Source organism: Tupaia chinensis, unplaced genomic scaffold, assembly GCF_000334495.1.
Source record: "Tupaia chinensis unplaced genomic scaffold, TupChi_1.0 Scaffold000182_1, whole genome shotgun sequence".
Lineage (NCBI taxonomy): Eukaryota > Metazoa > Chordata > Mammalia > Scandentia > Tupaiidae > Tupaia > Tupaia belangeri.
Genome location: NW_006159657.1, coordinates 2,826,207 through 2,842,232, shown reverse-complemented (window position 1 = coordinate 2,842,232; position 16,026 = coordinate 2,826,207). Strand labels below are relative to the sequence as shown.

Here is a 16,026-nt window from a genome sequence, read left to right as displayed (position 1 = left end):
AGAGTAAGGCTTTGACCAGGGCAGAGGAAGTCCATCATTGAAGGGGTAATTACAAAATAAAAGGGAAGAGATTTTAGGGTTTCATAGCTAAGAATTACTACAGTAGTGTTTTTGTGTATTTTATCAAGTCTTTGTTTATAGGGAATGTTTATAAATTTTAATAGGAAGCGAAACTATAGAATCATGAGATATTTCTTTTAGAGGGCTGAGAAAAAAAAAATCTCTGGTCCCCAGGCACCGACCTCATGCGTCTCCCTTGTGTTATGCCTTTTGCCAGCGTGTCTGTCTTTTCTGAACTCCATTTTCCGTAGGTGGACCAAAGATCGCCGTGCGATGAGAGTGATGTCTATTGAACGTAAGAAGTGGATGAACATCCGTCCTCTCCCCACAAAGAAACAAATGCCTTTACAGTTTGATGTACATACGTAATTTTTAAGCCACTTTTTTTTTTAAATTAGGCATTTCAAATCATTAGACTCTAGTAGTCATTCAGCTCAAGCTGAGGGCTTTAAGTAATGCTGGTTGTAATAATGAACTCTGACTCTCCTCCCACCTTCCCCTTTCATACGTGTGGTTCTGTAAGTCTTCCTGTTGACTGGACTTGTATGAGTTGCTCAGACACAGAAAATAGATCATGGGACTGAGAGGATGTCATGGGCATTAACGCAACTTACTTTTTTTTTTTTTTGAGAGATTTTCATTGTAGGGCGCGTGCGCTCGCCAGACAGAGAGAGACATAGAGACAGAAAGCGAGAAATCACCCCCCAGGGGGGATGGTCACGCCGCAATCCCTTCTCCTCCATTCTCCTCTCGGGATCTTGGGCACGCACGCACACGCGCCCGGCGTGAGTTTTAAGCCACCAGGTCCGGGACACGAACCGCGGTCGACTATGTGGGAGTCCAGCAACATAGCCATTACGCTAACTGCTGGTTCCCTACGCAACTTACTTTTGAGAGGAATTGTAGGAGGGACGGAGAGCTTCGTTTCATTTTGGTTCCTCCGATGGGAGAGCAAAGCCACGGCCTTCCACATTACTGTGAACGCTGTCAATGAGTTCATTTTTAGAGTGTCTTGTTTCTTAGATGGAAGCCGGAGTCCTAGCTGAGAAAGGCCCAACTTGCAGGGAGTTCAGAAAGTAGCCCCAATGGAAGTGTTTTCCAGAGCCCTGGGCTGCAGCTCTCAGGCCGGCTTGCAGTGAGGGCGGGGCTCCATCTGCGTGCTGGCGTGCTCGGCTTGGCTCGCAGCATGCCCCCGTGGTCGTGGAGGTGACTGTTGGAGCAGCTTGCGTTGTCGCTGGACTGTCGTGTGGGGAGTCTGGGGAGAATATGGAGATATTTCGGTACATGACTAAGGGACAGGGATACTCAGTGGTAAATTCTCTGCTTCGATGGAGGAAATGTGGAGAGACCGTCTGCCCGATATGCAAGGCAGATGGATGGCAGAGTAAATGAGACCTCCCTCTTGGAATTGCCAGAAAGAGATGAGGAAGAAGTCGATGGGTTTTTCCTCACCCAGAGTGCCTTGCAGTTTTGTAAAATGTGCACAGGTAACAGGGCCGTTCGTGAGGTGGTGATGTGCTTGTGTTTTATCAGGTTTGACCAGTGGGGTTAAGTAGGAGGAAAACAAGCTTCATTAGAACCATGATATTTTGTGCTTTAAAAGACCGTGGAGATTGTATGTGTATCTTATTATCTTTGTTAAAATAAGGGCAGTTGGTGGGGCTAGCAGGTGGCATGGTGGTTAAGGGCACTGGACTCTCATGGGGCTGATCGTGCTTCAAGTCCCAGACCTGGCGGCTTGCTTTCGCGCTCTCTCTCTTTCTCTCTCTCTCTCACTCTGCCCCTCTCTGGTCAAATTGAAGAGTAAATAAATAAATAAAGTTAAATAAAATAATTCTTAAAGAGAAAAAAAGGACAACTGAGAACAATTTTAGTTCATGAGGCAGCTGCCTTGGACAGTTTCTTACTCTCAAACATGGTGGACATCCTGTAGTGTATTCCTCTTTTATTCCGACCATACCAGGTGTGGCTAAGGGGTCCTCCTTCTAAAAGAGCGAATTCCCTACGCGTGTGTAAGTGTGTAGGCAGTGTGGTGGGGTGTGGTGAGCTGGAAAGAGAATGGGTTCAAAGTATGCTAGAGTCCAGGGTACTCAATTTGCGCCCCTGAAAATGGGAACAGTTACCTGCTAGGGAAGACTGTGTGTGATGGTGTCATGTAAACTCTCAGGACAGCGACCTGCCTTCTCCTTTATCTTCTGCTCCCTGTTCCTTATCATTGATCTTTGAACAACTGCAGTGAATGTTTTACCCGACTAATAGGGCTAAGAATTTATCGAGGGTTGACTGGGAAAGGAATAAGGTGCAGTCAGTCAGTAAGAATTGAAGGGTGGGGTCACTGAGCTTGGTCTCAGGGAGGAGAAGTGTGGAGTTAAGGTTGCTTTTACAGTTTAAGTAAAAGACAGAGGCTAATCATTTAATGTGATCTACATTGATATATGTGTGTGTGTGTATTTAAATAAATATATATACACACAGCCAGCTCCTGTGGAAACAAACTCAGATAAACCACTATGTAGTTATACTAGAATTTATTCTACATCAAGACATGTAAATTGATGTTATTTAAGAAAGAGCTCTCTCAGTGGTGAAAATTTTCTTGGTTCTTTATGGTCATGATTCTTAGGGAAGTCTGTATTCTGCTGATCTGTCCTATTTTTTTTTTAATTTTTTAATTTTTTTGGAGAGGTTTTTGCTATAGGGTGCGTGCGCTCGCCAGACAGACAGAGACAGAAAGTGAGAAATCACCCCCCAGGGTGGATGGCCACGCCATAATCCCTTCTCCTCCATTCTCCTCTCGGGATCTTGGGCACGCACGCACACGCGCCCAGCGTGAGTTTAAGCCACCGGGTCCAGGACTCAAAATGCGGTCGACTGCATGGGAGTCCAGCAACATAGCCATTACGCTAACTGCTGGTCCCCCAGATCTGTCCTACTTTATGAAGGAACTTCAAATAGTCCATGGAAAAGGAAACTAAAGTATACATTTATTTTGGTGCAAAAGTATTTTCCATAGCATCAGTTTTCCCTGAACTTTTTGAAGTGATTCCTCGCATTGTCCTACCACTGTCGCCGTGTTCACTTTGTTAAATAAAAACGCAAGTCACCATAAAAGATAGTACTCAAGGGACCTACAGGTGGTGTGGTAGTTAAGGTGCTGGACTCCCTCATGGCTGATCACAGTTTGAGTCCTGGACCTGGCATCTTGCTTTCTCACTCTCTCTCAACAGATTAAAAAATAATAATGATGATGAATAAAGTTAAATAATTTTTTTTTTTAAAAAAAGAAAAGAGTATTACTTGAACGCTGTATAACTCCCTGGCCTCCTTGCTGTCATAACTGTCTAGTCAGTTATGGTCAAGGGTAGCTGCCTGTGTTGGTCATAGATAAGTTAAATTTCCCCAGTTGTCCTGGCTCTGATGAGTAGCCTTCAGAGAAGCCTGTGGTCCTCCACTGCTTCCCAAGTCCTGACAGAGGGAGGCACCCTGACTTCTCAGTGAAGGAGAACAGGAGCTGGGAGGGCCTGAGCGTTTTAGTGCAGAGATTAATGTTCTCTGGTGAGTCGGTAAACATTTTCTGGTAAGAAACTGATCCATACTGAAATTCCATACTTTCCTCTTGAAAAATTTTGACTTAGAAAGCTTACTATCATCTCATGTTCTTTGGGCTTATAAGCAATTCGAATATATAAAAACAATCTTGCTTTAAAATTTTATGACTAAGCATGACTAATAATGTTTGTTTTGCTTAAATGTAAAGATTAGGCAGTTTTAGTAAGTGTATTTTGTCTTAAAGTTTGTGAATATATGTTTTTAAATGCAGCTGTGCAACCATATTGCTTCCGGGAAAAAATGTCAGTATGTTGGGAACTGTTCCTTTGCTCACAGTCCTGAAGAACGAGAAGTGTGGACTTACATGAAGGAAAATGGGAGTAAGTTGACTCTTCAGCTGTCCTTGATGTCTGTGAAGTCTAGCTTGCCCGAAAGTTCCTTCCCTTTGTAAATATGTCAGCTTCCTGGGAACACAGGAGACAGTTTGCATTCTAAATACTCCTGCCCTATTTCATCGTAACTCTTAGTGACGATGGCTAGAACATGTGACTAAAGCCTCAGTGGAGTAGAAACTGACATCTGATCTGGGCTTGGCTAAGTCACATTTAGATGTGAAGATACAGATCTGGCCCAGCTGCCGTGGGACACAGTGCTAAGATGCTGTGCTCTTCAGACGGGGCCCACGGGGGAAGCCCGGGTTTGACTCCTGGTCCAACCTGAAGGGCCGACGTGGTGTGGCTGGCTCCTGTAACCTCAGTGACTCAGGAGGCTGAGGCAGAAGGATCATCACCCATTTTTTGTTTCGTTTTGTTTTCTGGTTTGTTTTTGAAGAATATAGGTCTATATTCTTTGACTTAATAGTTGTGTTCTGGAAAATGGGGACATTCAGTTCTTCCATGACTGTCAAGTGAGATTGTCTGCTCCGATTGCAGTCACTCCCTGGACTAACTGGGTTAGAATTGGGTTTTGGGACCAGCAGATGGACTAATGGTTATGTTACTGGACTCCCACATGGCCCACCACAGTTCGAGTCCTAAACCCGGTGGTTTGAAACTTACACCAGGCATGTGTACATGCATGCCCAAGATCCTGAGAGAAAAATGGAAGAGAAGGAATTGTGGTATGGCCACCCCTTTGAGGGGGCGATTTCTTGCTTTCTGTCTTTCTGTCTTTCTGTCTCTGCCTCTCCAGTGAGAATACATGTGCTATAGCAAAAATCTTTTTTTTAAAGAATTATTTTATTTAACTTTATTTATTTATTTGTTCTAATTTGACCAGAAGTGGACAGAGTGAGAGCAAGAGAGAGAGGGAACATGAGAAAGCAAGTCACCAGGTCCAGGACTTGAACCACGGTCGGTGATATGGGAGTCTAGCGCCCTTAACCACCACACCACCTGCCTACTCACAAAAATCTCTCTTAACAAAAAGGGGGGATGTGGCGTGGTGGTTAAGGGCGCTGGATTCCCACATGGCTGACAACAGTTCCAGTCTCAGATTTGGTGGCTTGCTTTCTTGCTTTCTCTTTCTTTCTTTCTCTCTCTGGTCAAATTAAAAATAATAATAAATGGAATTAAATAAATAAATAATTCTTTAAAAGGAAAAAAAAAACATTGTGAGTTTCCTTAAGGAAGCCCTGTTGGTAGAACAGGCAGATTCCAAGGCCCAAAGAGGGAATGTTTATCTCGGTCAAATGCAGTTTACTGTGGGAGCCTTCAAGAGAAGTCTCAGGCATCCTTTCACGTTTGATCATAAAATGCCTTACTAGGACGATTATTCTTTACTCCTTTTTCTGTGTCGTTAGACTTTTGCAGTAAGAGGCATATGCTTGTGGGAAATAGACAGAGACAGTATGAAGGAAAGTGAGAAACCATCCCGTGGGAGATGGCCACACAGCCGTCCTTTCTCCTCTATTCTCTTCTTGGGATTTTGGGCACACATAAACATTTGCCTGGTGTAATTTTCAAGCTGCTAGGAGTGGGACTCAAACCACAGTTGGTCATGAAGGAGTCTAACACCTTAACCACTATGCCAGCTGCTAGCCCCATTATTCTTTAATCTTAAGTGACTGGTGGGAATATGCCAACTGCAATTTCTGGAGTATAAGAGCCAACTGAATTTAAGGCTATCTATCACATGCCACACTTTAACCTCATATAAATCCGGTGACTTGTGTGGAGGGGACTCCTTGCTCTCTTGCTTGGCCCTCCTGAAGATGTCCTGGCATGTGGGGGGTTTACACTGACTCTAGGAAGAAGATGACTTTGTGTTTATCTCTAATCTTAGCCTGATGGTGTGTGGCCAGAGATCCTTAGACAGATGACAAAGCCAAGATTTGGCCACATCCTCATGACCACAGTTCTGAGCACTCTGGCTCTCAACTGAGGACAGATTTTGCCAGCCGCCCTCCCTCCCTTGGGGACATCTGGCAAGGTCTGGAACATTCGCACTGTCATGGCTAGGGCAGATGTGCTGCTGGCAGGTGGTGGGTGCCGCTGACTAGCTGGTGGCACACAGGATAGCCCCGCAGCACAGAAGTACCCTACCGGGATGCCAGCAGTGGTAAGCTCCACAAGCCCTGGTTTTAGGGCTGGTAGGTGGCATGGTGGTTAAGATGTCGAATCTCCCATGGCCAACTGCGTGGTTCAAATCCTGAACCTGGCGGCCTGAAAAATATGCTGTGCACACGCACTTGTCCCTCAATCCTTGTGCCTAAAATCCTGAGAGGAGGATGGAGGAGGAGGACTTGTGGTGTGGCATTCACCCAGGGAGTGATTTCTCACTTTCTCTCTCTGTCTCTGGTGAGCACATGCACCCTAAGGCAAGCCAACTGCCCCCCCCGCCCCAAAAAAAAGAAAGAAAGAAAAAGAAATCCTGGTTTTTGCACAGTACACCTGTCCTTACCACACGAAGCCGCTGGCAGCCACTGCCCAGCCTGTCAGTCCCTGGGACTGTGACTGGATTGAGTCCCCTCAGGGTCAGACCGTGGCCCAGCAGTGATTGGCTGCTCGTCTTTCCCAGTGGGCGGTGCCTGAGCCCAGCCCGTCAGTGCCTGTGTGTGGCCAACACCGTGTGCAAAACGGAGGGTGACCTGGGGACTACTCAGGCTTCTTTGGCAGTTCTCTTATGATAGCTTCTGAGTTTTGAACACCCCCAACGTGTCTTGCACATGCAGGGAGGCATTGGTTCATTTAGGAAGCTGCTAGCTGCAGTCGGACGGCCCTGAAATTGGCCCCTCCACGTGGACATATCCCTGCTGCTTGGCCAGTCTCTACGTCTACTTGAGTCTGCCTCCCTCAGCTTCTCACAGTTCTCTTGAAAAAATATGCCGACCGGGGCCAGCAGATGGCATAATGGTTACTTCGCTGGACTCCCACATAGTTGATCATGGTTTGAGTCGCAGACCTGGCAGGTTAAAACACATGGTGGGCATGTGTGCTCAAAATCTTGAGAGAATGAAAGAGAAGGGATAGCGGTGTGGCCATCCCCCTGAGGGGTGATTTCTCTTATCTTTCTCTGTCTCTCCGGCAAGTGCACATATCCTGTAACGAAAATCCCTCTTAAAAAATGAAAGAAAGAAAAATACTCCAGCTTCTTTTTATTTTTTTAAGAATTATTTTAACTTTATTTATTTATCCATTTCAATTTGACCAGAGAGCGATAGAGAGAGAGAGTGGGAAAGTGAGAAAGCAAGCCACGAGGTCTGGGATTTGATCCGCAGTTGGCCATGTGGGAGTCTAGCGCTCTTAAGCACCATGCCACCTGCTGCCCCCCCAACATGCTTCAGCTTCTGTAAGAAGTGTGCAGGTGTTGTGTGTATTTCAATAATGTTCGATTGTTGCTGCTGAAAGTAATTCATTTTTCTTTAGTTCAGGATATGGAGCAGTTTTATGAACTCTGGCTAAAGAGTCAAAAAAATGAAAAAAGTGACGATATAGCCAGTCAGTCAAACAAGGAAAATGGAAAACAAATCCACATGCCAACAGATTATGCTGAAGTCACTGTAAGTACTGGTGGTCAGCACTCGTTCTGAGCTGGTCCCAGAGCCTGTCTTCTCAGCTCTCTCTAAAACCTGGCTTCACCGTTCACTGCCTACCCCTCTGATATCTTTGTCTCTCCAGTGGTTTCCCATATTAACTTAAGCCTCCTCGTTTTAAAAATCCTCCTTGGGCAGGCCCTGTGACCTGGTGGTTAAAGGAACTGGATCCCACATAGCCACTGTGGTTTGAATCCCAGCTTTGGTGACTTGATCGACATGCTGGGCACACGTGCCCACCATCCCGGCATGATGGAGAAGTGGAAAAGAAGGGGTTACGGTGTGACCACACCCCGTTGGGGGGGCATTCTCCTCTGTCTTCCTCGCTCTGTGTCTCTCTTGTCTCTTTCCTTCTGGTGAGCGTGTGTGCCCTCTGACATTAAAAAAAAAAAATCCTCTGGGACCAGCAGATGGTGTAATGGTTACGTCAGTGGACTCCCATGTGGTTGACTGAAGTTTGAGTCTCAGACCTGGTGGCTTAAAAAAACGCATGTCAGGCACGTTTGCACGCACGCCCAAGATCCCAAGAGGAGAATGGAAGAGAAGGGATTGTAGCGTGGCCATTCACCCGGGGAGTGATTCCTCAGTTTTTGTCTCTCTGTCTCTCTGGCAGGCACACATGCCCTAAAGCAACAATCTCAAAAAAAGAAAAATTCTTGGGACCAGCAGATGGTGTAATGGTTACGTCAGTGGACTCCCATGTGGTTGACTGAAGTTTGAGTCTCAGACCTGGTGGCTTAAAAAAACGCATGTCAGGCACGTTTGCACGCACGCCCAAGATCCCAAGAGGAGAATGGAAGAGAAGGGATTGTAGCGTGGCCATTCACCCGGGGAGTGATTCCTCAGTTTTTGTCTCTCTGTCTCTCTCTGTCTTTCTGGCAAGCGCACACACTCTATAGCAAAAATCTCTCCAAAAAAAAAAAAAATTCTTTTACTCACTTTGGAGCCAGAAAATTATGAGTCCAAGTTCAGGTTCCTGTCCTTACCAGCCTGGGACCCTGAGTGGACTGTTTGTCTCCTAGCAGGCTGTCCTCATGGACGGGTAGGGTGTAACAAGTGCCCAACGCTCACCCCAGTGGGAGGCCGTGGGGGTGCTTGGGAATGTGGGCTGTCTGCTGCCTCTTCATGATCTCGTCCCATTCCTGGGGACATGGAGTCGGTCACCAGTGGTCTGTTACAGTTTGGTTCTCTTTTAAAGATTTCAGAATAGTAAAGAGGACAGCTTGATGACCCAGAGTCCCAAGTTAACTGACGTTAACAACTTCTCCTATTTGTTTCTGTTAAATAAATGCAACGGTCTGGATAAAGTTGGAGCCCCCATTTGCCTGTTTCCCAGAGGACCAGATCCAGTGTATGTCCAGGCCATGTTTACTTCTTGTCCACATGTTTATTCTTAAGTAATCTATAGTTCTGCCTGGTACTTTTGTAAATCCACTCAAGCATGTTACCCCGATACTGTTTCCTGTTGTTCTGATTCATTTGGATCCGAGTCCATTGCCCATATTAGCAGGGAAGGTATGTGCCCAGGTCTGACTGTGTCTCTGCTCCTAACGCACCCTGTAGCCACACACCTGCCGCGGCTCACTGTAGAGTCCCTTCTGCCTTGACTGAAGTGCTTCTGGGACTTCCAGAGCCAGGGCTCCCAACTTGCTGTACTGTGAGATCTACCTGAGTTGGTCATTAAGGTAGAGTCTTCATTTATCCCCCAGACTTAGTAAGTCAGAGTCTTTTAAAAAAATTTTTAAAAGAGGTTTTTGCCTTAGGGCACATATGCTTGTAAGACAGAGAGAGAGAGAGAGAGAAGGAAAGTGAGAAATCGCCCCCCCTCCCCAGGAGAGATGGCCGCAGTACAGTCCCTTCTCCTCCATTCTCCTCCCGGGATCTTAGGTGCCCACACACATGCACCTCGTGTGAGTTTCAAGCCACCAGATCTGAGACTCATGTGGGCCAGGTGGAATCCAGCGATATAACCGCTATGCCGTCTGCAGCCCCCAGAATCTATTTTTATCCAACATTGTAGATAATTTTTGCCCAAGATAATTTGGAAATACTACCCACATACTTAAAGTTCATATCTTTTTGTAGCAGTGAAATCCCACCGCAGCAGAGTACCTCTGTGTAGATCTGTCCTCACCAGGGGCCGTGTCTTCACCTGGAGCCCAGCACGGCCTGACCCCTGGTCTACATGCACACGATGGAGCTGTTGCTCTTCCCCGGAGCTGGCCTGCATGGCCACTCGTGAACGTTCTCTGTGTTGTTCCTCATGGTGTTTGTCTTTCCCAGAATCCCTGTTTAAACTGCCTCTTGTTCAGCAAACATCCTTGTTTGTCCACCAGCTTTTATCACCTCCTTGGCAGAGCCGTCCTGAGCACTGGCAGCAGTCACCCCCTCCTGTCTGCTTCCGGTGTTCTGTGTACTGCCCGACCACCCCATGTGCCCTCTTACTGCCTCCTTGCTCTCCTTGGCTCCTCCACCGCTCTGGGCTCCCTAAGAATAGAGTCTGAGTCTTAGATCTGGTGGCGTCTCATCCTTCTGGAGCCCTGAACAGGGGGACCATGATGACCCTCCTGACGGACGTACATCTTGGTTATACCCTAGGTGGACTTCCACTGCTGGATGTGCGGGAAGAACTGTAACAGTGAGAAGCAGTGGCAAGGCCACATCTCCTCGGAGAAGCACAAGGAGAAGGTTTTCCACACTGAGGACGACCAGTACTGCTGGCAGCACCGCTTCCCAACAGGCAATTTTAGTATTTGTGATAGGTACGTGGGCGGCACTTTATGCTACACAACCGCTGATGTCGTAGGGCTTTCGTGGGCATCCGTCAGCAGACTGCGTTTCTGGGTGAGGGCGTCTCCCGACACTGCTGTGCCCTCAGGGACCCTGGAAGGACACTCGGGTATTTGCTCAGAGTTTTTAGCTGCTCATTGAAGATTTCTTCATTCTTTGGTTACATGAAAAGATTTTATGGTCTTCCAGTACTGGTTTGAAATGTCGTAAGATAACTGGATGGAGAAATAGGCTCAGTCAGATTTGTCCTGATCATCTTTGGGTTCACAGTTATGATTCCATAGCCTCTCACCATAATTTATGCTCAAAGTATGTGCTCATCAAATTTGAAAGGGCTTTGGGAACCAGCAGTTAGCGTAATGGCTATGTTGCTGGACTACCACATAGTCAACCATGGTTCGGGTCCCGGACCTGGTGACTTAAAACTCACGCTGGGCGCGTGTGCGTGCATGCCCAAGATCCCGAGACGAGAATGGAGGAGAAGGGATTGCGGCGTGGCCATCCCCTCTGGGGGGTGATTTCTCACTTTCTGTCTCTATGTCTCTCTCTGTCTGTCTGGTGAGCGCACATGCCCTATAGCGAAAACCTCTCCAAAAAAAAAGAAAAAAAATTTGAAAGGGCTTTTAAACTACAGATGTCCCTCGACTAACAATGGGGTTCCATTCCAATAAACTTCTTGTGAGTTGACAACACTGGAAGTTGGAAATGTATTTAGTTTACTTCATCTACTGAACATCACGGCCCAGCCTGGCGTCCATGAAAGTTGCTCAGGATATTTACATTCACCTGCAGTTGGGCAAACCACGTAACAGAACACCTGTTGTCTAATATGAGGGGATTTCCAAAAGTTCATGGAAAATTGCAGTTCAAGTCCAGGTTTATTTTAGTACAAAAAAATTTTTTTTAAGAATTATTTTACTTAATTGTATTTATTATTATTACTATCATCATCATCATCATCATCATTAGTTTGACCAGAGAGAGGGGCAGAGAAAGTGAGAAAGCAAACCGCCAGGTCTGAGACTCGAACCGTGGTTGGCGGTCTAGCACCTTAACCACCACACCACCTGCAGGCCCCAGTGCAAAAATGTTTTGAGATCCATGCATAGTCTTTCAGAATACACATCTTCCAGGAACTTTTTAAAGACCTTTTGCAAAGTGTTGAGTATTTCACCAGCAGGTGGTGTGGTGGTCAAGAGTGTTGGACTCCAACATGGCCGACTAAGGTTCAAGTCCTGGACCTGGTGGCTTGCTTTCTCATTTTCTCTCTCTCTCTCACTCTCACTCTGTCCCTTTTTGGTCAAATTAAAATAATTAAATAAATAAAGTTGAATAAAGTAATTTATAAATTTTTTAATACAAAAGAAAATAAAGAAAAAACAGTACAAAAATGAAAAGCCAATGATTGTATGAGGACTTGAAGTATGGTTTATACTGAAGGTATGGCTGTTGCATCATCATAAAGTCAAAAAATCCGTGAGCTAGCCAGTGGTGTGGAGGTTAAAGTGGCTGGTCCATCCCACATGGCTCACTGCCCAGTTTCAGTCCTAGTCCTGGCATCTTGAAAAACATGGCAGGGGGGCCAGCAGTTAGCGTAATGGCTATGTCGCTGGACTCCCATGTAGCTGACTGTGGTTTGAGTCCCGGACCTGATGGCTTAAACTCACGCGAGGCACGTGTACGCGCAAGCCCAAGATCCCGAGAGGAGAATGGAGAGAAAGGATTGCGGTGTGACCATCCCCCCTGGGGGTGATTTCTCGCTTCCTGTCTCTCTGTATTTCTGGCAAGCGCATGCGCCCTATAGCATAAACCTCTCCAGAAAAGAAAAAACCATGGCAGGCATTTGTGCCTGCTGCCCACAATCCCCAAAGAAGGGAGGGAAGGAGAAGCGATTGCTGTATGACCATCGTGCATGGGGAGTGCTTTCTCACTTTCCCTCTCTCTCTCCAGTAAGTGCAAGCTCCTTCTAGCCAAAAAAGTAAATAAATAAATAAATAAAATTTAAAAATTAGCAAGGAGAGGATTATCTTACTGTCTTGTGTATTTTTTAAGAGTAAATTTAGGAGGCCAGTAGATGATGGTGGTAAAGACACTGGACTGCCACGTAGCCAACTGTGGTTTGAGTCCCAGACCCAGTGGCTTAAAAATCATGCTAGGTGCATATGTGTATGATCAAAATCCCAGGAGGAGAAGGGAGGAGATTGCAGGGTAGCCATCTCCCTTGGGAGGTGATATCTCTCTCTCTCTCTCTCTCTGTCTATCTCTATTCTCTCTCTCTCTTTCCCCCTCTCCCTCTCCTTCCTCCTCCCCCCCTCCCTCCCTCCAGTGAGCACATGCACCCTATGGCCAAAATCTTTTTAAAAAATATAAAAAAGTAAACGCAGAACTCAATAGGTCAAAGGAAAATATTAATATAATATCACTCCCTTAAATTATCTTAGAAAACCTTTCAGTGAAAAACTTGATGTTTATCTTATTCATTCAGTTTCTATTTAATTTTCCAAAGTTAGGTGGATGTGGTCCTTACAACTTTATCAAAGGCATTTTTGACATAACGCCATCTCTGGTTTCTTCCCACTGTAGTAGGAGCAGCTGTAGCCCTTTCCCATCAATCAGTACTTTTCACTGAATACGTTAATTTCTCTGTTGTGGATGCCATGACTGAAAGTCGTGCACAGATCCTAAAGCTGGGAGCTGTACCTTTTCAAGCATCCTGACCGAGTGATGTGTCCCGACAGGTATATGAACGGTACCTGCACCGAAGGAAGCAGCTGTAAATTCGCACACGGGAACGCCGAACTTCACGAGTGGGAAGAAAGAAGAGACGCCCTAAAGATGAAGCTCAACAAAGCAAGAAAAGATCACTTAATTGCCCCAAACGATAATGACTTTGGAAAATATAGTTTTTTGTTTAAAGATTTAAACTAATATGCTGGCTTTTATGTATGTTACCTAATCAGAGCATTGACCAGAAAAATTGAAAGTGTTCCAAGGCACGTAGCGGAGGGGCTGCAGATTTTCTGCTTGTATTGGCGTATATCGTTCCTCCCGAGCAGCAACCCACAGTAGGTAGGACAAGGGCTGTTTAACAGGTCTGCCAGGCTCTCACGTGGCGAAGTGACTGCCACCCGGTAGCCATCTGCTGAACAGACTTTCGATGAAGTGTGTTGGGGAAGAGGATAAGATTATGTCGAGGACGACTCTTCCAGTTGGTCCTTCAGATAAGAACCATGACAGTAAGAGAATAAACACTTGTGCTGGGATCAGAACACATGATGGATGAAATTCTTTACATGTTTTAGCAGAATGAATTTGTTTTAATATAATAAAGTTTGCTACTTATCTGTATGTAGGTTGCTAAAAAGGATTTTCTTAACTCAGATTTTAAGCCAAATAACCATTTAACACTAGTATATGTTAAATGGGGTATTTTTCTGTATTTGTATGTTTCACTATAATAAGGGAACTGAGAATACTGTGCATTGAGAATATTTTGAAAAATAATCAGTTGACTCAAATTTTATTTCTTGGTCTTTTGCTGTTTTAATGATGATTTTGAAAGATTAAACTTGTACTGTTGGTATTGTGTAGTGTATGGACCAATATTGCCTGTAATAAAGATTTTATATATAGATGTCTTTCATTTTTTGGTGTGGTCCTTGCCTCACAAAGAATTATTGAAACTGGGTATTAAAACCACCAGTTGGGGGACCAGCAGGTGGCATGGTGGTTAAGGTGCTGGATATTCCCACATGGCCAACCACGGTTCAAGTCCTGGACCTGGTGGCTTGCTTTCTCACTTTTTCTCTTTCTCTGTGTGTGTCTCTCTCTCTCTGGTCAAATTAAAAATGAATGAATAAATAAATAAACTTAAATAATTATTTAAACAAAACAAAACACCAGTTGGGGGGACCAGCAGTTGGTGTAATGGTTATGTCGCTGAACTCCCATGTAGTCGACTGTGGTTTGAGTCCTGGACCCAGTGGCTTAAACTCATGCCGGGTGCATGTGCGTGCGTGCCCAAGATCCCAAGAGGAGAACAGAGGAGAAGGGATTGTGGTGTGGCCATCCCCTCCGGGAGTGATTTCTTGCTTTCTCTCTCTCTCTCTCTCTCTCTCTCTCTCTTTCTAGTGAGCGCATGTGCTCTATAGCAAAAAACCTCTCCAAAAACCCCACCAGTTGGGGGCCAGCAGGTGGCATGATAGTTAAGGGCACTAGACTCCCACATGGCTGACCATAGTTTGAATCCTGGACCTGGTGGCTTTCTCTCGCTCTCACTCTGTCCCTCTCTGGTCAAATTTAAATAAATAAATGAATAAATAAATAAAATAGAAAGAAATAATTTTTTAAACTAAAAAAAAAGAAACCCACCAGTTGGGAGGCCGGCAGGTGGCATGGTGGTTAAGGATGCTGGACCCCACATGGTTGACTGCCGTTTGAGACCTGAACCTAGCAACTTGCTTTCTCACTTTCTCTTTCTCTCTCTCTCTTTCACTCTGTTATTCTCTGGTCAAAATAAAAAAATAAAGTTAAATAAAATAATGAAAAAAAAAAAACCTGACAGTTGGGTTTTTGTGGTTTGGGTGTTTTCTTTTTAATGATAGCGAGCACATCACGTGAGAGAGACAAGGCACCGGGACAGGATCCGGCCACGCTGTGATCTCAGCCCTCCAGCTCGTCTGGATCTCAGGGGACTGTACATGTGCCCAGTGTGTTTGCAGGCCAGCCACGGGACCCAAACCCAGGTGAGGCCATGTGGCCTCTAGCACTGCAGTCTGGCACACTACAGACTGTTACACCTAAGCTGGACTCACAGTTGATTTAACATGTTTATACTTACAGTTTAATTGCCAAGGGAAATGTACTTGTGCCAGGAGGGGAAAAGCAACCTCCAACAAGGCATTAGCACACATTCACATGTACCCAGCATGTCTTTCAAGCCACGGGGCTGGGATCAGTGGGCCCAGCCAATGATAAACCTAGATTTGAAAATTAGCTTCACAGAATGTAACTGCTGGGGCCCTTGAGCCACTCTCCTCTAGCACTCGGGCCCACTCCTATTTCTTGGGAGTGTACGTTTGCTTTTACTTAATAAAGCACCTTTCCTTTCCTTTTACTATTGGTGTATTTTCGTTCAATTCTTTGAAATACCACAAGCCTGGGTATCGCTGAAGCCATCCTGCAACGTACATTGTGGCAAGCCAAGACAGGAGGTAAGCCATCAACCAGGGACCCCCCTCTACTCTGTTCCTTTACCTCTTTGTCATTTTCATCTTCATTTCCACTGAGTCTCTCAGCCAAAGTGGGCCAGCTGAGGCAGGATTAATAGCTCTTAGTATGGGCCACTCCCGTTTGAGGCTAGAAACTGCCTCCAGAACAACCTGTTAAGGCCTTAAGCCCTTATGGTGAGAAACTCCGCCTACTTTCACCCTTTTTTTCTACTGGGTCTCCCAGTCAATGTGGAATCAACAGTTTTTGATATGGGCAACTCCCATATAGGACTGAAAGCCCCTCTTGCCCAACTCATCGCAGATTAAACCCTTGGGGTGGCAGATCTTTCTCCTATACTGCTTCATCTATGACTGTCTTGTGGA

At 45.6% G+C, this 16,026-nt stretch overlaps 1 protein-coding gene across 2 annotated transcripts in view; it reads left to right on the top strand.

Annotated features, from left to right (window-relative positions):
- ZC3H7A (zinc finger CCCH-type containing 7A) overlaps positions 1-14,075 on the top strand; it is a 53,936-nt gene extending 39,861 nt beyond the window's left edge. For both annotated transcript variants that reach the window (XM_014587070.2, XM_006146531.3), the window contains 5 exons: positions 312-417; positions 3,881-3,989; positions 7,476-7,609; positions 10,241-10,404; positions 13,171-14,075. In XM_014587070.2, coding sequence (XP_014442556.1) covers positions 312-417; positions 3,881-3,989; positions 7,476-7,609; positions 10,241-10,404; positions 13,171-13,360 — 703 coding nt within the window. In that variant the 3' untranslated portion in view covers positions 13,361-14,075. The remainder of the gene's footprint in view (positions 1-311; positions 418-3,880; positions 3,990-7,475; positions 7,610-10,240; positions 10,405-13,170) is intronic.
- Positions 14,076-16,026: the final 1,951 nt, after the last annotated feature.